At 55.0% G+C, this 23,131-nt stretch overlaps 1 protein-coding gene across 1 annotated transcript in view; it reads right to left on the bottom strand.

Moving 5' to 3' along the window:
* Window positions 1-18,507, bottom strand: part of ABR (ABR activator of RhoGEF and GTPase) — a 135,018-nt gene extending 116,511 nt beyond the window's left edge. The window contains exon 1 of the mRNA XM_062175318.1: window positions 18,432-18,507. Within this exon, the coding sequence (XP_062031302.1) occupies window positions 18,432-18,492 (61 nt within the window). The 5' untranslated portion in view covers window positions 18,493-18,507. The remainder of the gene's footprint in view (window positions 1-18,431) is intronic.
* Between the last annotated feature and the right edge of the window lie 4,624 nt (window positions 18,508-23,131).

Here is a 23,131-nt window from a genome sequence, read left to right as displayed (position 1 = left end):
CACTTATGTAAGGATTCTATTTATATGAACTGCAGGCAAAAACGCAGTTAGGTTATTTAGGAATATACCTCTGTAGTAAAACTCCCAGAGAGAGAATGATGAATAGGAACACGAGACAGTGACTGGTCTGGTCTATGAGTCGAGGGCAGTGAGGGTTAGGGTCATAGGTCAAATCATGCCCCTCAGAAAAGGTGTTTTGGGAGTCCTAACCCCGGCACTCAGGACTGTGACCTTGTTTGGGAATCAGGTGTTGACAGGAGCAATCAAGTTAGAATGAGGGTCCGCCCTAACCTGGCACGAGGCTGTCTTCATGGAGGGGAGACAGGACCCAGAGACCAGGGCATGTGCCAGGTGGAGGCGAAGGCAGACTGAGACCCAAGGAATGCCAGAGGCTGCCCCCAAGGCAGCAGTCCTCCCTCATAGCCCTCAGACAGCGTTGACCTTGCCGACACCTTAGCCTCCGACTTCTACATGTCAAGACAATGAGACAGGGTGAGCATTTGCCTGCAACCCTTACCTGAGTGCCTGATTTAAGTCCTGGCTACTCTACTTCCAATCCAGCGTCCCGCTACTGCACAACCTGGGAGGCAGCAGGTGATGGCTCAAGTACTGGGTTCCTGCCACCCATGTGAGAGACCAGGATGGAGTTCAGGACTCCTGGCTTTGGCCTGACCCAGTCCTGGTTATTGTAGGCATTTGAGAAGCAAACCAGCAGATGGGATATGTCCTTCTTTGCCTTTCAAATAAATAATAATTAACAAATAAGTACTTTTAAAAAGTGCTAATCTAGTCATGGGGACTCTCGAGGACAAGATCCAGCACCCCAGGCTTGGACTCAGGCCTCAGGGGAGCCCCTCCAGGGCCTGGACTCAGCCAAGGGATGAGGTCCCTGAGGGTGATACTGCTCCCGGAGGCAGGGGCAGAGAGAAGAGGGACACACTTGCACTTGCTGTGGGAGGTGGACAAACACTGGCAGGAGCTGTGGGGACCTCTGGACATGTGCATGGCTGATGCTACATGGGTGCCTCCTTCAGGCACCCATGGTTCTCTCACACACTCAACAGCTGCAGGCCCTGAAATGCCAGCTTTGCAGCTCACCCAGTAAGAACCCAACAATCGGCACTGCTACATGGGATGGCAGCATTGCAGGCGGCGGCTTAACCAGCTGCACCACAACATTGCCCCTCGGATTTCTCTTTGAATTGAACCATATTAACCTTAAGCAAATGGGGGAAGACTACCACACTGAAAGGCTAAGCCTGTGGGATATCCAGGTGGGAAAAGAGGTGGGAAAGACTTGGGATGTGGGAAGGTGGCTAGGCTGGGCTGCAAGTGCCACTCTCGTGAGTACTCTGGAAAATCTGATCTCTGTCCCAAGCTGGGAACAGGACGGGGACAGACGGCCCACCCACCCCCACCCCCCCCACAGCAGGCTCATCCACACTGCGGCTTCCAGGGTGGGCCTGGGGAGGAGAGCTGGGCCTGTGACAGCCTGAAGGGGAGGCTGCAGGTACTTGATGCTCAGTTCACCTGTCTCAAGGAGCAGCCGAGGTTCCGGGAGAGGACAGGTGCCACCTGTCAGCTCTTAGATCTTTTTCCTATTTGGGCCCCTTGGCATAAGCATCCAGGGCGGGTTCTGAGGTTTCCATCAGGCTCTGGGTTGCAGCCTCTGCCAGGAGTTCACCAGATGCTGGGCGGCAGAAGAGAGCAAAGGCGAGGGCTCTGCCTGGGAGGGAGCCGGTGGCGCACAGACCCCCTTCCTCCCACCTGCAGGGATTTTTGTAATCTTCAGTAGCTCCACACATTCATTTTATAATGGGCAAAAGTCTAGCTAGGAGAATCCCAATGGCTCTCAAGGAGCAGGAAGATGTCACATGAGGCACAGCGTGGATCAGCAGATCTAAAAGGGACCAGGAATTGGGTTTGCAGGCACAGGACTTAGGCCCGGAGGCGAGGCCTGTTAGGTACACCGGCCTCAGGGGAGTGCTGGGGAAACTGCAGGCCTGCACTGGGTGGGGCTGGCATGCAGACAACGTCTGCACTGGGGGGGGGGCTGGGGGGTGAGCTCATGCCTGGCTGCACCTCCCCGCAGGAGCAGGCTGCATTCACACCTGCTTTGTGAAACCATCCCTGTAGGTTTGCATGTCCTTGACCTTCAAGAAACTGGCCCTCCTTTAGCTGTGGCAGCTGGGAAACAAGACACAGCATGAGAGTATCCTGGTGCAGAGCGAGAGCGAGAGCCTGCTTGCTGCCTGACTTGTGCCTCAGGGCTCTGGTCTGTCACGGTGACACCCAGGGGCTTCTGAAGAAGAGGGAGCGCACACACCCTGGGCTTGGAACAGCGTGGGCCACCGTGCTGAGCTGCTCCTAGCAACAGTCAGCAGCATCTTTCCGTTACTCACATCATTACATTTTGGTGTCAACGCTATAAAAACAATTTCAAATTTCCTCACAACTCCACAGTGACTTTGCATCAGCTTGGCCTTGGGGGTCAGAGCATGGCATAAGGACAGAAGAGAGCCATCAAACGAGTGAGCAAAATGTTATAGACAAAGCATCTATAGAAGGTCCACCAAATGCAAATCATTGCAAGAACTATACATGGATCTCAAATTTTTCTGAAGATATCTTTTGATTCCATTCTCCACCTTTTTTTTATAGAATGGTCAACCATTCCAACTTTTTTTTTTTTTTTTTTTTTTTTTGACAGGTAGAGTTACAGTGAGAGACAGACAGAGAGAAAGGCCTTCCTTCCATTGGTTCAACCCCCTAATGGCCGCTACGGTGGGTGCTGCGCCAATCCGAAGCCAGGAGCCAGGCGCTTCTTCCTGGTCTCCCATGCGGGTGCAGGGGCCCAAGCACTTGGGCCATCCTCCACTGCCCTCCCAGGCCACAGCAAAGAACTGGACTGGAAGAGGAGCAACTGGGACTAAAACCCGGCGCCAATATGGGATGCTGGTGCCGCAGGTGGAGGATTAACCAAGTGAGCCATGGCACCGGCCTCCATTCTCCACATTTTAAAAGAAGCTTTAATTACTGGGCTGGCATTGTGATGCAGAAGGTTAAGCTGCCACTTGGGATGCCAGTATCCCGTATCACAGTGCCTGGGTTTGAATTCTGGCTGCTCTGTTTTCTGATCAGCTCCCTGCTAATGTGCCTGAGAAGGCAGTGGAAGATGTATGTGCACCTCTGCCACTCATATCGGAGACCTGCATGGAGTTCCTGCCTCCTGGCTTTGGCCTGGCCCAATCCTGGCCATTGCGGCCATTTGGGGAGTGAACCAGTAGACAGAAGATCTCTCTTGTTCTATCTCCCTCTTTCTCTATTGCTTTGCCTTTCAAATAAATAAATCCTTTTTAAAGAAAGCTTCATTTTATTTGAATGGCAGAGTGACAGAGATAGAGTGGCATTGTTCACTCCCCAAATGCCTGCAATAGCCAGGGTTGGGCCAGGAGCCTGGAACTCAATCCAGGTCTCCCATATAGGTAGCAAGGACTCAAGTACTTGAGCCATTATCTGCTGCCTCCCAGGTTGCACACTAGCAGGAAGCTGAATTGGAAGCAGAGCAGAGACTCAAACCCAGGCCCTCTGATAGGGGATGCGCGCATCCCAAGCAACATTCACTGCTACACCACAATACCCTCCCCTCCATGAACTTTTTGCACATTGTCCTCTGTGTAAACCATTCTTTGGGGCAGTAGAGACATCAGAGAAAATGTAAGATATCTAATTAAGTACAAAATCAGATGAGCAACAGATTTAAAGGGGATATATTTACAGCTGACTTTTTCAAATCTAAAATCCTAATTTAGCTGGGCATCCTGTATTTTTCTTTGTTAACAACTCGGCAGCCCTCTCTGTGGGGTTGGGAAGGCTGCTCCCATCTTACAGTGGGGAAAAGGGGGCCCCGAGAGGTTAAGTGAGTGGTCAGCAGTAACAAACAGCACAGCCGTGTCCCCTGGTGGCAGCACACCCCTCCTTCCAGCTGTGCCACTCCTCTCCAACAAGCCAACAGGGGCAGGTGGCTTGGCCCAGTAGTTCAGAGGCTGGTGAAGGATGTCTCACAGCAGAGTTCCTGGGGTTTATGACCTGGCTTCGGCTCCTGACTCTAACTTCTGGCTAATACAGACCCTGGAAGACAGCGATGATGGCTCAAGTAGTGGGAGACCTGGATCGAGTTCTCAGCTCCTGGCTCCAGCCATTGTGGACATCCGGGGAGGGAAACCAGTGGATGGGAGCTCTGTCTGTCTCCCTGCCTCCAAATCAATAAAACTCTTAAAAATTAAAAAGAAGAGGAAGGAGGAATGGCCGTAGAGCCAGAGAAATGGAGTTCACAGTCATCTGCCTATAGTCAGCACATGCTCCCCACCTGCTGGAGGCCAAGGATCCTTCACCAGGAAACCTTCCTATGGGCGGCCAGACATAGGAGGGGCCAGACAGGGCTGCAGCCAGGGTGGCACCCACAGTCCTGCCTGGGCTGGGACCTGGAGGCAAAAAGCCCAGGAGAAAACTCAGGAAGCTCCAAAGGAAACCCCGCAGGAAGTCCTGAAATAGTTTCACAGCCAAGAGAGAAAACTTTAAAGTGAGAGCAACTATGAGCACTGGCAGGGGAATGAGGCCAGCCTCTTCATTCTTTTAATTTTTTAAATATTTATTTATTTATTTGAGAGGCAGAGAGACAGTCAGACAGACAGCTTCCATCCACTCATTTACCAGCCCAAATGTACTCAATAGCCAGGGCAGACCAAAGCCTGGAGCCAGGAACTCAATCCAGGTCTACCAGGTGAGTAGCAGGGACCCAATCACTGAGCCCTTACTGTTGCCTCCCAGGGCCTGCTGGATCAGGAATCAAACCCAGGTACTCTGATGTGGAACATGGGTGCCATAACCGGCAGGTGTCTTAACTGCGAGGTCAAATGCTTGCTCCCAGGCTAGACTCTCTGAGTCCTGGAGGCCAAGTTCTCTGTGCCCAGCAAGCCAGCTGTGGTTCAAGGCACAAACACATGGCCTGGGCCTCCCCTGCAGAGCCAGGCTTGCACCTTCCCTGGGAGGAGCCCCCACTTCTGCTCTCTCAAGGTGGGGTGTCACCTCAGTCATTCTCGGCTCTATTTTTACTCAAAGGTGGCAAGGAATATTCAAAGCAGGACAATTAAGTCATCAGATCGCTGGCCTCTACAAGGCCAAGGACCATGACGACCTTTGCTGTGAGCAAGGACACGGAAGAGTTCTAGAAACCTTGGAGGGTTTCTCCCCCGAGACAGGAATTGAGATCTAGGGTCTGCTCCTCAGTCAGTGACTAACCAAGCAGGTGCTGTGCAGCCTCATCTTCACCTGATCAAGAGAGGCCAAACGGCGTTCCTCCAGGCAAAGGAACAGCACGTGAAAAGGCACAGAGCTAGGAGAGCCCTGGGGTGGATGGAGGGTCAGGAGTGTGAGAGGGACACCAGGAGATGAGGCTGCTGCTAGAGATATGTTGGAGCGTCTCTGAGAAGGCTGCTGTGCCAAGAAAAGGAGTCTTTTTTTTTTTTTTTTTTTTTTTTTGACAGGCAGAGTTAGACAGTGAGAGAGAGAGGCAGAGAGAAAGGTCTTCATTCCGTTGGTTCACCCCCCAAATGGTCGCTACGGCTGGCACACTGTGCCAATCCGAAACCAGGAGCCAGGAGCCAGGTGCTTCCTCCTGGTCTCCCATGCAGGTGCAGGGCCCACGCACTTGGGCCATCCTCCACTGCACTCCCGGGCCACAGCAGAGAGCTGGACTGGAAGAGGAGAAACCAGGACTAGAACTCGGTATCCATATGGGATGCTGGCGCCGCAGGCAGAGGATTAACCTAGTGAGCCACGGCACCAGTCCCAAGAAGGAGTTTAGATTTTATCCTACAGGAAGGAAGGAGCTGGGGAAGCACCAGCCTGGTGAGTGACGAGCGAAGTCTTGGAGGACGGAAGGATGGATTCTCAGCACACTAGGCCCTTCCCACCCAGTGTGGACAGCACGGGTACCTCCCTGGGCTTGTTAAACTGCAGACTGGGCTGGCCTGACTTGTTGCATCAGAACCTGCATTTTCATTGGCTACACCAGGTGACTACTATGCTCTGGAGGAGGCCAAGCCTTGAGTTCTGGGGCTAAGATTTCAACATGATTTAGCCTCTGGAACTCAGGAAGATCAGTCCCTCAAGCCTTATGTTAATGGCACTAAGAGGGTGGAAAGTTAATCCAGTTGTAATGTTTAGAGGGATCTGATCGGGTCTTCAAGGTGGAACCCCGTGATTGGATCCTGGTGGCTTTGTAAGGAGAGATACAGACCCGCGGGCTCCTTGTCCCCTGACATTTGATCCTTGCACTGCCTCAGGATTCGGCCAGCAGGAAAGCCGACTAGGCTCCTACACCTTGCACTGCCAGAACTGCTAAAGAGGAGCTAAGGAGCAGCCCCATGTCTACTGCCCAGACCACAGCCTCTTCTGCACAGGCTACAGCTGTAGGTTTGCTAAGAATGGGCCCCCAGGGCCGGCACTGTGGCATAAAATAAAGCCACTGCCTGTAGTGCCCTCATCCCATATGGGTACCGGTTCAAGTCCCGGCAGCTCCACTTCCAATCCAACTCTCTGCTGTGGCCTGGGAAAGCAGTAGAAGATGGCCCAAGTCCTTGGGCCCCTGCAACTGCATGGGAGACCTGAAAGAAGCTCCTGGCTTCTGATTTCTGGCTTCAGATCAGCACAGCTCCAGCCATTGCAGCCATTTGGGGAGTGAACGAGCAGACAATGTTGTGGAAGACCTCTCTCTGTGTAACTCTGATTTTCAAATAAATAAATAAAAATCTTGGGGCCGGTGCTATGGTGCAGCGGGTTAATGCCTTGGCCTGAAGCACCGGCATCCCATATGGGCGCTGGTTTGAGACCCAGCTGCTCCACTTCTGATCCAGCTCTCTGCTATGGCCTGGGAAAACAGTAGAAGAGGGCCCAAGTGCTTGGGCCCTTGCACCCTTGTGGGAGGCCTGGAAGAAGCTCCCAGCTCCTGGCTTCAGATCAGTACAGCTCCGGCTGTTGCGGCCAGTTGGGGAGTGAACCAGCAAATAGAAGACCTCTCTCTCTCTCTCTCTCTCTCTGCCTCTCCTCTCTCTGTGTAACTTTGACTTTCAAATAAATAAATAAATCTTTTAAAACAATCTTAAAAAAAAAAAAAAAGAACTGGCCTTAGCTAGAAATGTCCAATATGGCTATAAGCTGTGTTCCTCCCATTACCCCTTAGGTCATCACAACAAAATTACCATGGCCAACACACCTATCCCCACCATGCACCTGATGCCATGACACTTCCAAGACTTCCATAAAAGGGCACAGAACTGGGCAGTACTCAGGCCCCGCCCCAGATACCACCCCCATGCCTCCTGACAGCATAAGAGGACAGCTGTAAACTTGAAGGGCAGCTCATTCTCTCCTGAACATGGACTTTCCTTCCCTTTCTTTCCTTCCCTTTGCCTGTACATAAATCTTGCTTCTCTGCTGACCTTTATCTACCTCCGTGCCTTGACTTCTTTCTCACGTGGAGACAAGAACCTGGACCAAGCCTAGCCATGGGCTGCCTCCACCATGACACCATGAGCCAAAATAAACATCTTCTCTTTATAACGTTAGCTTGCTTCGGGTATTCCATTATAGTAATGATGAGCTGAGCAATGCAGGTGGCTAGGGCAGAGCGACAGTCACTGACTCCATCTCTGATGTCCTAGTCAAATTGCCCTGCTGCCCTCCTCGCCCAGCTCTAATCTCCCCTTGCTTGGGTTCTCTTGGGTGCTCCTGGTGCTAGGACCTCAGCCCCGGGGCTCTTCCTTGCTTCACACCCCTCCACCAACCACAACGGTTCCCAGAGCTCCTGCTTGCTTGGTGCTCAGGTGGGTGCTGGGACTCAGAACACACCACCCCAACATATGACTGCAGGAGGCCAGAATGTGCCTCCCCAAAATACACGTCTCTGGCATATTCTGAGCTGGTTATTCTAAGAAACTGCAGACACAAGAGGAGCTCTGAAAAGCTGTTCTTGTGTAAAAGAAATTTACATCTATAAAAGTATCTGTGTGAGGAACACAGTACTTCTATTACCTGGCAGACTTTATCTGCCTAACAAGACCACCCTGATTCACCACACATCTCCCATCACATCACTTGTGTCGCTACCCACTCACCAACCCCCTCCCCCGCCGCAGTCCCTCATGTAACTCAGGGTACAACAGAGTCAACCCCAGTGTCCACAGGAGATGTGTGCTAGGGCCTTCCATGGTTACCAAAATCATCAGATGTTTAAGTCCTTCATAGAAAATGGCTTAGTATTTGCACATGAGCTACACGCATCCTTCTGCATATTATAAACCCCCTCTGGATGACTTATTATATCTAATACAATGTAAATGCTATGTGAACAGCTGTGATACCACGTTGTTTACAACACACACAAACATGCATCCGGCATAGAGGCAATTTTTTTCCCTAATATTCTCAATCCATGTACAGTTGACTCCATGGAGGCAGAGGGCCAGCCATGTAAGCCTTAATCATCTGACCCTTCTCAAGAGGACTCGTGTTTATGCACATCATTAAAATGTTTTCTCTCCTATTAATCTGTTTTATGTCAACTGAATTTACAGCCAAACAACCAGAAGGATGGAGAGAAGCTATTCCTCTCCCCTACTTGGGAATGAGAGAACCATGCCATAGTTGAGTGACAACCCCTGGATGGGCAAAGAGGAGCCTTGCAAACACAAAGATGCCCAGGCCCCACCCCTGAATGAGGTCCTCACGCCAGAGACCCTGGCAAGCGGGCAACTCTTGGGGAATACACAGGTCAGGGTCAGAGAGATGGGTGTGTGAACTCAGGGAGGCCTTGCAACCTCTGTAGAGTGGAACAGGACAAGCATAACTGGGACAGGCAGAGTGGCCGCAGACTACAAGGGCCATTGATTATAAAGTGCTTGGGACAATGTCTGGCACCCTATAAATGCAGCCTTTGTTCTTCTTCTTCACGCCTCTAACGAGTTGAGAGTCTGGCAGAGAAGAAATGACAACTGGTATGAAACACAAACTCTACAAAACAATGGCTAAGAAAGTGCTAACAGATGTGGCCCAGAGCAAGCAGTGCTAGGGATTCTGAGCTGGGGAACTCACTGAAGTGAGGGCTTTGGGATCGGGCGTGGGTTTCCTGGAGACAGCGGAGCCTAGAAGTTGGTTAGGAGTCCATCAGCAGAGGGCCGCTGGAGTGCAGTGAGGGGCCTCCCTGGCTGGCCCAGGGGGAGTGGACTGGGATGCTAAGACAGCAGAATGGTGGCAGAAAGGAGGGATGAGGTGGGAAGGGACACGTGCCCCAGGGAAAGCTCCCGGGGAAGAGGGGGGAATGACAGCCAGCTGGAGTCTTTCATGCAGAAAGAGGCCAGAGGACACTGCAGGCACCGCTACAAGGCTGGGGTGGCAGCTGCCCAGCTCCCACAGGCTCGTTGGGCCAGAACAGCTCCTCTGATCGCAAATCAGTGTCCCCCCCCCTTCCCTTCCAGGGAGTGGAATCTGGAATCAGCTCCTGCTTTTGCTTTCTCAAAACAGCACATAGTGACCACTAGTCCATCTAGGTGGGTACCCTGTAGGCCTCCCGGAGGAAGGAGAGACCCTGGGTTAGGGACTGCCAGAGTCTCCCAAATGCATGCTGGCCTAAATCAGGGCCAAGTGGCCATTCCACACGGCTGGCGGCACAGCAGCTGGGCTCTCGTTAACCCTCTCAGAGATGCACTTGAAACATAACAACCAAGGCTTTCTGCTCCATTAACACTGGTTTTGGCCCTTCAGGGAGGAAGTGGGGTGGGGGTAGGGGGTGGGCTTCTGTCTAGACACAGGCACTCATAAAGGCCAGATGCGGAGCTTCTGCCATGCCAGAGGAGGGTCAGGTCAGCAAAGGGCACTGGCAGCCTCCCCAGGGCAATCACAGCGGCTGCTCTCTTCCCACCCTTAACGAGAGGGGAACACCTTTCCCAGGATTCCTGTAAGGGTTCAATGAGGCCATGAATGTGAGAACTCCAGGAGGGTTGCTCCCTGCCAGGTGTCCAATCAATTGCTTTATTTCTATTTTTTTTAGACAGCCAGCTCAAAAGAGAGATGTGCAGGGGTTGCTTTTCATCTGGCCAGAATCCAGGGCTGCAGAAGGGTCTGACTTGGTTCGGCCCCCCGGCCTCATCCCAGGCCTACTGAACTAAGCATCTGCAGGTCCCAGTGGTTCAAATGCACAGTGGAGGGTGAGAATCTGCACCTGCACAGAGTCCCACCTCCCACTCCAGGAAGTCTGGGGCCTTGGGCTTGGGGTAGCTGGAAGCAAAGGTCGCCAAAGCAGAGGGCCCCTTGATTCGCATCTGCTTGTTCCCACACTGCATTAAATTACTCTCAGTCACGTGGTGAGAAAACTGGGCCCTTCTTGATTCAACTCAGCATTTTCTATTACTGAAGACAGACTGCATTTGGTTCCAGAATGTCTTTAAGATCTCTCCATCCTCTCCCTTTAACAAACAGGAAGCTCAAAACTGGATCCCAGGGCAACAGTGTGTAACTAGAATTAATAACACTGTTTCCTTTTGAGTGCACTCGCTCTTAAGGTAACCTTTTATTTATGGCAAGTGGTACAAGCTTTCCATTAGTTTCCTCTCTAAGTAAGTTATACTTTAAACAATGAAGCAAATCAAGGAAAAACATTAGGCCCAAAATAACTGAAGTGTGTGAATCTGACAAACACCACAATGGTATATAAATGACTGCAGTTGTATAAATTCTTATTCCCCACAGTTAGCAAGAGCCCTTTGAGAGCATCACATCCACTGGGGGTTTGTTTTGTTTTGTTCTACACTGCAGATCATGACATCAATGCAGTAAGCAAGCACTGCATTTGTTTTTGTGTTTAACAGGACAGAAAAGCCTAAGTGCATACGTGATGAGGTAAAAGCTGTGCCATGACACCTGGTTTCAGTCTGGGTGTGCACTGGCTTACAGCATAAAATGTATGTATCTCACACAGGTTATAGGCCAAACAGCTGGCCAGTCACCCACAGAGCCCAACCTCCTGTTACTGGGTGCCCCTGAATTCCACGGGGAGGAGCTGACTCGTTTGGCCAGGCCACCCATGCAAATTTCCCTCACCGCTATTACCCCGGAACCTCTGACTCCTTTCCCCTGACTTGGAACTGACGGTAGTAACCACTACCACATGAATTAAATGATATTAAAAAGGTCTCCCCTCCAGCTGCACAGGGGGAAGTGTTGAGAAGCCCCGGTGTGGCCAGGGTGTGTCCCTCCAGGAAGGAAGGGGTCCCCAGTCACCAGAATCTGCTCTCCAAGCACTGTTAACTCTCGTGGGCTTGGGCAGCCTGCGTCACTGGTCTGCTCTTGAAAGGAGGGGATGGAGGGAGGGAAGGAGAGAAGAAGGGAAGGGCAGGGATAGCAGAGAGAGCTTTTGGGGTCATAGGGGTTCAGGAGCAATGGAGATCTCAGGGTTGCCCCACATGTGCCCTGGCAAAAACAGCAGCCACTGACGGGGAACGGCTCATGCGTCCCTACATCCAGCCAAGCAGGGGCTCGGATGTGGATCCAGGGAAGGAAGTGAGCAGCCCCTGAGACTGTGGACGGCAAGGGGAAGGGAGGTTTGGTTTTTAGCTCAGGGTAGGCTTTCCTCCCCCATCACACCCTAGAAACTACCCACACAAAAACCTCAGTGCAGTGGAGCCTACCATTTGTTCCAGCTCTTTCTGCCCCAGCCAAACAAGGGTCTGCTAAGGTTAAGCCCCCAGGCCACTCCCAGAGGCCTGGCCTCTCAGGAGGGACCCTCTGGGCTTGGGGGCTTTAGCGGGCTAGAGGAGCTGCACCAAGTCACCCCGGCATTAACATGCTGTGCGTGGGGGAAGCCAAACACAGCAGCCGGATCTGCAGCCCAACTGGCCAGGGCCTCGGCAAAGGACCTTGGAGCTCAGTGTCCTGATTTACGGTTGGGGCTCTCTTTTATTTTCCCTTTGAAACTGTGGAGGTGAATTTGAAAAGGCCCGAGAGCAGGGCCAGCTCGCATGGGCGCTGCCAAAGCCTCTCTTCCTCTCAGCTCTGCAAATTGGGTACTAGCTACATACACCACCCCCCACCCTCAAAGTCTATCTGCTCTCCTCTTTCTTCTCTGTCCTCCTTAACAATCAGCACTTTTGCCAGGAGGGATCTCCCCCTGGGGGCTGAGAGCTGCCCCATATGGGGGGGGGGGAGGTCAAGTCACAGTCATCACAGTTGTCATTCTGGTGAGCAAGGCATCAGACCAAGCAACCTCTGTGGATCACCAGCTGCCAAGGGGCGCTCACTGCACTGCTGCGAAGGGCAAGCACGTGTGGGAGAAAGGGAGAAAGGGCCTGGCTGGCACTCTGGCTGTGACCTTGAAGTCAGTCTTAACTTCCCTGAGCCTCAGTTTCCTCCCTGTAAAAGACTGAAGGTGAGTCCTGCCTCGGAAGACAGGGGCAGGGCAGGAGGGAGATAACACAGGTAGGGCTGACACACAGTAGGTCCTCAGTCAGTCATTATCAGCTTTCATCACTGCTTCTGAGAGCTTGAGGATCAGATCCAGCTCAATCTGGGAGTCCTCCGGCAATCACCTACCCTCACAGGTCAGTTTCTTCGTCTATAAGACAGAGAGACAACAACGGTGACTCTCTGGGGGTTGTTACCACAGGGTGCAGAAAGAACCTGCCACAGTCTCTAGCACATGGTAGTGTCGACTGAATGTTACATTTCCTTCCATTCTTTCTAGACCAAACAGAAAAACATGATTTCTGTGAGCCTAGCAGGATGAGGGCTTTTTCGCCGGGCCCAGCAGTGGTTCTGGGAAGCCCAGGAGGAGTTTCTGTGCATCTGTGCAGAACCCATTTCCCAGAGGGGATTTCCCACATGGGTGGTGGGAATCCAGCTGCGTGACCCATCACTGCTGCCTCCTGCACATCAGCAGGGAGAGCGAGGACTTGCACTCAGCCCCCATGTCTCACATTTGGGAGCTACTACATAGGCTAACCCAACTCCCAGGAGGCACCGCTGCCAAGAACATGTCTCCACCCTGACCCCTAAACTCTCACCGAGGGGTCTGTCTCCTAACACTGCACCCTCAAGAGACAGAGCCAATCCTGCAGGCTGTGGGAGGCCCCTGAGCGGGCAGGGAACCACAAGTCAGTGAGTATGTGTGTGTGTGAGGGGGGGTGCCCAGCCAGGGAAAGCACAGGGCTTGACTGTACACATCTTCCTCTCCTCAATCCTCATCCATTAAACCTTTGCTGCTGACCAGGAGGCAAAGCCCAGAAGGAAGGGGTCAGCCCAGCACGCTAATCAGATCAGCCCGGAAATCCTATGAAGGCACTCACGGCCACGTCCATCCCAGTAGCCCTCAGTAAACCCTCAGGTCCCCAGGCAACCCCATGCTTTTCTAGGCAGCACCACCTCCGCCAGCACCCCTCAGAGGCTGCTGCCATGCGGCCTGGGGTGGCAAGGATGCCACCCGAGCCCTCCTGGGTCTCCCTGTGCCCCTGGGGTCTAAGAGACACACCAGGGGTAAAGGCAGAGGGGGGAATGGTATCTGCCCAATTAGGCCCCACAGAGTCCACCCCTAACGACCAGACCAACCCTGGCATTTTCTGCTTGGCCAGTAAAATCCATATTTGTCTTTTGTTCAGTGTTGGGGGGTGGGGTGGGGAGGAAGTCAAGAGAAGCCAGAATGTAAGCACAGCGGCAGGAAACTGAGGTCCAAATCTAGGAACAGAGAACTGACTATCCCATCCACAGGGGTCACAGTACCAACTGGTCCTGGACCAGACCACAGGGCTCCTTGCCACGTGCCTCGAGCGGGGGAGGGCTAGGCGTCTGCCTCACCTTCATATGGGCATGCATTCTCCACTCTGACTTCTCTTTTCCTCCCTACTCACAGGATCCCCCAGGTTTCAGGGGCCGGTAGGCCACTTACACCACCAACCAGGGGCACCCATGGCTCCAACTGGCCGTATCTTGCCCTAACAAATCCCAACTGAGGCAAGCCAAGATTCCACATCAGAAACAGTCTCCCCCACAGCCCTGGAGTTGGGTAAGCCTTCAGGTCTCTCCAACTGGCACAAGCAGTCATTCAGAGGCACCTGCCAAGACCCTGCAAGTCGAACACAGTGGATACTTGCACCCGTGCATGTCCCCTTAGCCTACCACCACAGCCCAGGCCTTGGCAGGAGGCAAAGCACATAGAGTTGGCCTGAAGCTGCCGGGTTCCCAGAGGGTTCGAGCAGAGCCAAACAGCTGCTGCACAAACACGGCAGTCAAGTTGCACTCACAAGCCCCAGTGATGCACGGGACTCCCCTGGGGGGCGTCTCTGACTCCACTACAAGCTACTACAGTTACCAAATCCACACACCAGGAAACTTGTGAATGGGCCAGCCGGTGGGTTTCTGGGATGTCTGGCGGAGCCAAGAACCCAGAGGCTTTCATTTGCTTCTCATATCCATGCAACTGAAGACTCAGTGGGGCTGACGTCTGCGTGAAGCACTGGGCTCAGCACCCCCTGCAAGGCTGGCTCAGTACCACTCAGCTGCCGCCAGTCCCCGGCTCCTCCCCAGGCCCTCGCAAATTCACAGATGCCTGTTAACGATGAGGGCCACGATGAGCAATGAGCTGCACAGCTGAGCCCTTCAATCGCCTTCCTCATCTTCGGAGCACTTCATAAACATTAACACACGACCCCCACGAGAGACATCTCCGCCTCACTGCACAGAGGAGTGGGCACAAGGAAGGTGCGGAAACGGCCCCGAGAGACAGATCGCGCTGCAGACAGGAAACAGCCCAAGTCTTCCATCGCAGCCCCTTACTCCAAAGGACAGCAACAGCAAGAGCCGTAACAACAACAACAAAAATCGAGTTTTTCTGAGCAGATGACTTAATCATCCTGCCTGCTCCACCTCAGAGACTCCAGCAGCCACGGCAATCATGGGGTGGGGTTGACAAGAAGGAGAAAATTACCAGGGCTCCTCAGAGAAGGAATCCACCTACAGGTGTTCACTGTCACATCAGGGGCGGGCTGACCACAACCACCGGTCAGGCCAGCGGCGTGGCTAACGTGAGACTGAGAAAGGGAGGCAGGCTCACGGTCCTCTGCAGAGGACCCCACAGCTCCAGATACTTCCCTGGCCCAGGGATGGGGCGCTGAGCCTAGAAGCAGCATGAAAACATCACAAGAGACCAAAATAACCCTTTGAAATGCTGCTTCGGGTGAGAGAAGTTAGCTTCAAAACGCAAGCTCCAGTCACAACAGATGGTCATGTCCTGCCTTCCCCAAAGTCCAAACCACGGCAGGCTTTTGCTCAGCTCAGTCAGGTAGGTACATGTGGACCAGAACTGAACTGCATGGGACAAAAAAGAAATAGGAATGGTGAAGGAGGAGAGCATCAAGGCAGTCTCTCTTCTAAATCAATCCTGAACACATTCTTAAAGACTTTCTATTTGAAGAGGTGCCCAGTAATTAGCTTGCCTGGAGCACACACCTGCACAGAGGGCCGTCTCCACACCAAGGGACAGAGGATGTTTCAAAGTAGCCCTCGCCCCACTTGGCAGTTACTCCGTGGAATGTCATCCGATCTGATCCCATGGTGTGGAGGAAACAAAGAAACAGCAACGTGATCAACAGACAGAGTGGTTGGTGAGAGACATAGAGGAATTAAGGCGAAGAAGAAAACAGCCCCTCCACCCCACCCAGAGAGAATCCAGGTGAGACACAGAATGGTGGGGCTGGCACAATTCCATTCATGCAGGGCAGTAAGTGGTCCAGAGACAGAAATTTGGGGGTGGCCCTCCCAGTTTATCAGGGGCAAAGGACCCTGCTCCAATCAGTGCCAGAGTGTACTGGCAGCTGGGACCCAACTCATTCCCTGAATCAGAGCAGCCACTGCTACCCTGCCCTTGCAGGCCTGCTACTGTAGGGGGCAGATGGGGCTGCTGTCCAGCAGAGACTGAGGCCAGAAAGAATGAGCTGGCACCTGCAAAGGTGAGAAGTATGTGAGGGAGGCCTAGCTGGCTGGCAGGCTACCACCTCAGGAGGAGACAGCCAGTGCCTGGGGGCTACCAGCAGGACCTCAACCATCCTTGCCTATACTCTAGGCCCCACCCCCAGGTCCTGCAAGAAATACAGAGATAGGCTGGGGTCAGAGCCATTGAAGGGTCCCCTGCTGGACCATTTCATGGAGAATTCTGCAACAGAGGACCCAAGAGACAGCTAACCCCAACTCCACAACATACCAGGGCCTTGAATGAGCTCAGACATTAGCCAGGTTCACACTCAAGAGTCCTTGACATGGTCCTTGGGCACTAACATTTACTCCAGCTGTGTCATTAATAAGTTGTGTGACCTTGGGCCAATGACTTGAGCTTACTGAGCCTCTCTTCCCTAATCTGTGAGAGTAAGAGTTGGGAGGATCGGGGAGAAAGGACAGGAGGCGCCTAGCACAGTGCCTGGCATATACCAGGTACTCGGGAGCTGGGTCACCATTGTCGGCAGCAGCAACACCTCGGAGGAGACTCCACCGCATCTTCAGGAGGTCACATCGCCTGCGGGGGGCCCTGGGCACACCCCCTTTTACCATTCCTCTAGGATCTGGCATCTGTGAGGACTTGCCACCCCAGGACTGTGAGTATTGTATGCAAACAACTTAGCAAGAGGCAGAGGAACTTCCTCTGGGAGCCACAAAACCTTGCTGCCAGGCAAATGACAGCCTGGGTATTTGTTTTAATTTAGGCTCCTGTCAAGAGGAAACTTGATGGCTAACAGCCCAAACATGACTGCACAGCACCTCCCCAGGAAGCCTCACTCTACAGGGCTCTCAAATAAGCTGTTTTGGATAGGGAGGTGGAGGCTCCTCCAGCCGCTGCCAAGTCAGCACCCCCTCCCACCTCACCACCCAGGCTGCCCTAGGAGCCCAGGGCCAGGCGACAGTAGCAGCAGAGTGGAGAGCTCCGATGCCAGCCTGTCTGGTTAACAGGACCTCCCCCAACCCCACGCCCCCCAAGAGCATTCCTCTGGTTAGGAATTTTCAAGGTGGCCTTAGGCAGTTTTGTCTCTGGGCCCCAGGCTGGGGCTGGGGGGGGGGGGGGGACTCGGAAATGATCAGGTGGGGCATCTTCAGTGAGGAAGAAAGAGCCAGACACAGGTTTCCAAAAGGATTATACATTATGGGAAATAGGAAAATGAGTGCACTCAGGAACACAGCAGCACAGAAGAGGAGACATGGTCCTACTGTTGTTTGGAAGAGCACAGCTAAGAGAGGTCACTAATCCTTTCTTCGGGTCAGGAGCTGATCTGCATCAGGCCCGGAACAGATGTGTGCCTCATTCACACAGACACACGTGCACACACACGCCACAGCCACAGGGCCCGACCTTCACCCACCCACGCTGGCCTCTGCAGGGGAAGAACAGATGGACTGGCTGGGCTTGGTGAGGACGGATGCCCTGGGGAGCTGGCTTTGGTGTTGAAAAACCCAAGCAGAATGAACCCATCACGAGGAGAGCCCCTGGGAGGAAGGACAGCAGCATGGCAGGGGAGAGAAGATGGGCAGGTCGGCTGGACCCAAGGTGGGCAGAGGGCAGAGCTGAGCACTGCAGAAGCCCCAAGACACGGCAGTATCCTTTCCCACCACTCCCCCCCACCCACCCACCGGGCGGCCATCAAGGACCGGAGCCAGGCGAACCCTTAACAAAGTCTTGGTCCCATGGCGCCTCGCGTCCAGAACCAGAGCCTGGTTCCACCTGCCACCCTCAACTCCGGCCTGAGAGCTGCTGCAGGGGTGGCAGAATCTCCCTCCAGTGGGCGGGCAGGGACGAGATCCACTCACACTCTTCTGCAGAGTGGCAGGGCCCTCTGCCTACATCCCTGGGACCGTCTGGAGAGGGTAGTGCCAGGCGGGGTGGGGGCGGCTCCCGCCATGCGGCAAGCCCCCAGGGTGAGCCAGGCACGGACCACCCAGACCTGGGAGGCGGCGGCGGTTTTCATTCCTGCAGGCTGGAGGTTGAGGGGGCGGCGGTGATGCTGGCAGGGAGGCTCGCTGAGCTGGAGCCTCTCAGCTCCTTCCCTCCAGAACGGCGCCCACGAAAACCTGCCTCTCCAGGCTCCCCGCTCGCCCGATCCCGCCCTGGCCCCGACACACTACAGCCAAGGGATGCCCCCCGAGGGCCAGGGTCGGGTGCAGAGGGCTTGCCCCGAGGAGCCTCTCTGCTTCAGCGTGGACAGGAACCCCGCAAGGGCGCCCCCCTCTCCCCGCGGGCTGGCGAGCGCCGGCTCCACAACAGGTGGGAGGGGGGGCTCCCGCGCCCCGTCGCCCCCGCAGATCCTCCCAGGGGACCCCGCCCCGGGCCGCCGGCCCCCACGTACTGCTGTAGAGGGTGTCGATCCAGGAGAGGCGCGGCAGGCCCCGGTGGCTGAGCGGCTCCATGCCCGCGGCTCCGGCGGCGGCGGCGGCGGCAGCTCGGTCAGATCGGAAACCCGACCCTCATCGCACAACAAAGGAGGGAGGGCGCGGGCCGCGGGCGGCCGGGAGGGGCGGCCAGCCCGGGAGGCCGAAGTTGCGGAGCGCGGGGCGGGGGCGGCAGGGAAACAGGTAGCAGGGAGGAGCGAGCGGAGCGCCGCGGCGGGTGGCGGCGAGCGCCGGCGCACGCGGGTGGGCGCCCCGAGGGCCCTTCCGACCACTGCGGCCGCGGTTGGCCCCGCTGCGGATCCCACAGCCGCGGCCCCGCAGCCCGCGCGCCAACCAGCAACTTCCCCGGGGCTGCGCTGCGCCCGGGGCGGGGGCGGGGCCCGCGACCAATCGGTGCGAGGCTCCGGCGCGCCCCCGCCCCTCCGCGGCGCGCCTCCTGGCCGAGTTGGAAAAAAACGACGGGGGGTGGGAGCCGAGGCTTAGAGCCGAGCAGTCCCTGGGCCCAGCGCCGCCCACGCGAGAGGGGCTCCGGCCAGTGCACTTGGCACGGTCCGTCCCGCTAGGGTCTCCGGGCTGCGGGGCAGGCACAGGCCCCCCTGCCCGCCCAGCTTGGGCTCAGCAGGACTAGGTGCGGCGGGCAGACCCGCTGGCCCGCTGGGCTGACATCACCTGCCATCCTGGGATCTCTAAGCACAGTTTTGGGGGCCCCGTGCGGCTGCCAGGCCCCTCCCCTAGGCAGGCCTGGGGCCCAGCGCCTATGGGGTTAACGTGCTGCGCGCCTGTGGGCGGCTCTGCCTCCCCAGACTCCCCCTCCAAAACCCTAACGGGGCCTCCTCCATCTCCACACCCTTGACCTTAGCACGCTTTAAGCTTCTGGCCCTGCACACCAGGGGAGGACAAGGGTCGACGAGGGGCTGCAGGGAGGAAGAGTCTCCCATACTCCTTTTGGATGGGAGGAGGAGCTCCGGGGTCCCACATGGGAGTTGAGAAAGTCTAAGGTCTAGATGCCTCCAAGAACAGAAACTTTACAAACAACATGCTTCTTGCAAGGCCATGCCCCCAGCCTCCCACGCCCCACCTCCCCAAGCGAGGGGGGACCTGTGGGCGTATGCCTGTCCCCTGGGAGGTGGCTCTTGGGCACCTGGCAACAATTCCATAGGCTCAGTCCTGCAGCCTGCCTCAGGCCCAGGGTCCTGGGGCAGGGGCTGGGGTGCCAGAGTCATCCTGGTGGTCCAGGGGAAGGGAGGCAGTGGGAGACCTGCCCTGGGCCGGTGACATCTGTGATAATAGAGCAGTCCCCACCCCAACCCTCATTAGGACAAAACCGCCATGGGCCCAGCTCTGTAGAGACCCACAGGGAGGGCTAAGTGCACCCACAAACCCTTGGGGGGAAGGGGAAGGCCTCATCTTCCCAAACAGCTGGTAGGCAGAGAAGCAGACCCTTACCCACTACACTGACCTCACCTCAGCCTTAAGCTGCCTAGGTAGAGTCCACAGCTGCCCACGGGGAGAGGAGGGCTGTGCTCCTAGCTCCTAGCAGGTTGGGACAAGCCCCTGGGACAGGCAGAGGAAGATGCTCTGGGATGCAAAGCCTCTATAGATGCTGACGCTGAAGGTTTTCAACATGAGCCCCTCCCTGCATCCGCTCGCCCCCAACCCGGGCCCTCCTGGCTCAGGCTGAGGCTCTGGCTCGAGGCTAGGCTCTAGCTCTAGCTCGCTGCCCCTCCCCGCTCAGCTGTCACCCTCCCACCATCCCTGCCTTGCACACAAGATTGGGGGTGGGGGGAGGAAGGGGGGGGGGGAAGCAGGCACCTGGAGCCTGGCAGGGAGAGGGGCGTGCATCTCCGATGAGACACTCCAGAAATAGAGCTCCAGGATGGGAGACGGAATGGTTCTGCTCTCGGAGGAGACAGACCCAGGAGCAGAGAGGCCAAAGACTTCTCTCCTTCCTGCGTGGAGCTCTCAGAAGGCACAGAATCCAGGAGCGAGGTGGCAACAGGAGCCTGAGCTGCCGCTGCTGCCAGCACTCAGCAACACCAGCCCCTGAAGCAGCAGCACCACCGTCCCCTCCCCAGTGACATCAACCACCAGCAGGCAGCCAAGGGCCCTCTCCCCACACCACAGGGATTTTCCTGATGGCCTCATCGGCGCTGAGGATGAGGAGCCGGGATGTGTCTGTGTGAATCACATACATTTGCATACATTTTACATTTTTATCTACAAAGGCCTGACAAGCTATTTTCAGCATTTCTCAAACTCAAATGCTGCAGCAGTTGCTCCGGTTTGCGTTGCCATAGTTTGCTTTTTTTCTACATTCTGCCCAATGCTGCTCTGGACTTCCCACTCCACACAACATGGGGTGGAGAAAGAGTGGAATCTCAGAGGCCAGGAACACACTGCTGACAGCTAACACCGAGTGCCCACCGCCTACCCAGCCCAGGGCCTGGCACTACGTTCACAAGACCGTCTCACCATGGGCAGTATCCCTGCTATCTCAGTTTCCTTCGGTTTCCAGATTCAGACACAAGGGCATAGTTTGTAGGGGCTGGGGTTGGACCCCAGCAGTCTGCTCTTGCCTTAAGCACCACACCTGCTGCCTCCACTGTCAGCTGGCTATTGGACGCAGAGGTCAAAGGTCCCTGGAAATCTTTGCGGATCCATGGAGCCATCCCTGTAGGATCCTCTTCTGTCTTCAGATGCCTACGAGGGCACATGTCTTGGGGAGGCAGTTACTTAAAGATCTCTGATGCCTTTACTGGAGGGTCTCCAGGAAACGTTAGCACCACCTGGACCTGACTCTGACGTTGGCATGGGGCTTTGAGAGCACACAGTGATGTGGGATTGGAACAGAAGGCTCCGAAGCACCGAGGGCAGGGAGGAAGTCATTGCAGCCTGGGAAGGAGAGAGTTAAAGAGTCCAAAAGTAACGCTGTCCCTAAGAGCTTTTAACCCCAGCCATCACTCCTGATGTGTCAGAGAGCAGGGAGATGTCCTTGTAGACAAACCTCCCGGATGCAGCTGAGTGCTGCCCTGGACCATGCACTAGAGGCACGAGTCAGCTCCATCCCAGGGTTTCCTCCTGACATGCGCCGTCCAGCCCATGTGGCCAACAAGCTCCCAGCGCCCCCACCTGCCTGCTCCCACCTTGTCGCTGGATTCAGGGGTTAGCTGCACTGCTAAGGAGCACTGGGCGGATGACGAAGGCTGAGTAGAAGGGTGGTATATCTCACCCTGACAGCCAATGGGGGCTGCCTTTGATTCCCAGGGGTGTTTACTTGCTGCCTTTTCAACCAACTCTTTCTCCTACCAGCGACTTGCCCAGGATGGAAAGAAAGTGACTATACTTAGAACCCAGGCTGGGGGCCGGTGCTGTGGCCTAGCAGGTAAAGCTGCCACCTGCAGTGCTGGCATCCCATATGGATGCCAGTTCAAGTCCCGGCTACTCCACTTCCAATCCAGCTCTCTGCTATGGCCTGGGAAAGCAAAAGAAGATGGCCCAAGTCCTTGGGCCCCTGCACCTGTGTGGGAGACCCTGAAGAAGCTCCTGGCTCCTGGCTTTGGATTGGCACAGCTCTGGCCGCAGCAGCCATCTAGGGAGTGAACCAGTGGATGGAAGACTCTCTCTCTCTCTCTCTCTGCCTCTCTGTAATTCTGCCTTTCAAATTAAAAAAAAAAAATCTTAAAAAAAAAAGAACCCAGACTGGGTGTCTTCCCTGCCCGTGGCAGCCCTACTCCAAGACATGTGGCAGAGGCCAGCTCTCTGCTATGGCCCGGGAGTGCAGTGGAGGATGGCCCAAATGCTTGGGCCCTGCACCCCATGGGAGACCAGGAGAAGCACCTGGCTCCTGCCTTTGGATCAGCACGGTGCGCCAGCCGTGGCGGCCACTGGAGGGTGAACCAACAGCAAAGGAAGACCTTTCTCTCTCTGTCTCTCTCTCTCACTGTCCACTCTGCCTGTCAAAAAAAAAAAAAAAAAGACATGTGGCAGGAAGGCCCCAGGAGTGCCTGCTTCTTTGAGCACCCAGAGTTCACTGCCAGTAAAGAGGGTAGGTCTCCACGATACGGCCAGGCAGGGAACACCAGTGTGTGTACAGAGGCTGGACATACAGGTGGAGAATGTGACGGGACCCTCCACACTCCAATGACAGAAACGAAAGCAGATTGTGATGAACAACAAACTGAGAGCTGCCTTCCCACCAGCCCACCCCTGGCAGACCAGCTCCTCAAGAACTAGGACTGGACCTTTTGCACCGGGGGTACCCCGAGCTCAGCCCAGTGGACGAGGCTCAGGTAGACCTCCAAAGCAGGAACAACCATACCGTGTCCCCAGGACGATCAGCTTTCTGCTGAAACACCCAAGAGACTGGCATTCAATAGGGTATGTGGAATAAATAAGATAAATGACGAATACTTGAGTACTTTTTAAGTGCCAGGCACTGCTGTATGTGTTATACATAGAAAAGCTTAGGTAATCCTCATGTGAACCAATGAGACAGGCGCTAATAGTATCTCCATTTCACTGAAGGAAAAACTAAGGGGCAGAGAGGCCAAGCCAGGGGCCAGCTGGCTGCGGGTGACGTTTGGAAACGAACAGTCTGAATTCAGAGTCCGCTTGTGTGTATTGGGGCTGAAAGGAGTGGACAAATGCAAAAACACAA

Source organism: Lepus europaeus, chromosome 18 (genome assembly GCF_033115175.1).
Source record: "Lepus europaeus isolate LE1 chromosome 18, mLepTim1.pri, whole genome shotgun sequence".
NCBI classification, from domain to species: Eukaryota; Metazoa; Chordata; class Mammalia; order Lagomorpha; family Leporidae; genus Lepus; species Lepus europaeus.
The sequence above is the reverse complement of the archived record's forward strand: the minus strand, read 5'-3'. Positions and strand labels throughout refer to the sequence as shown.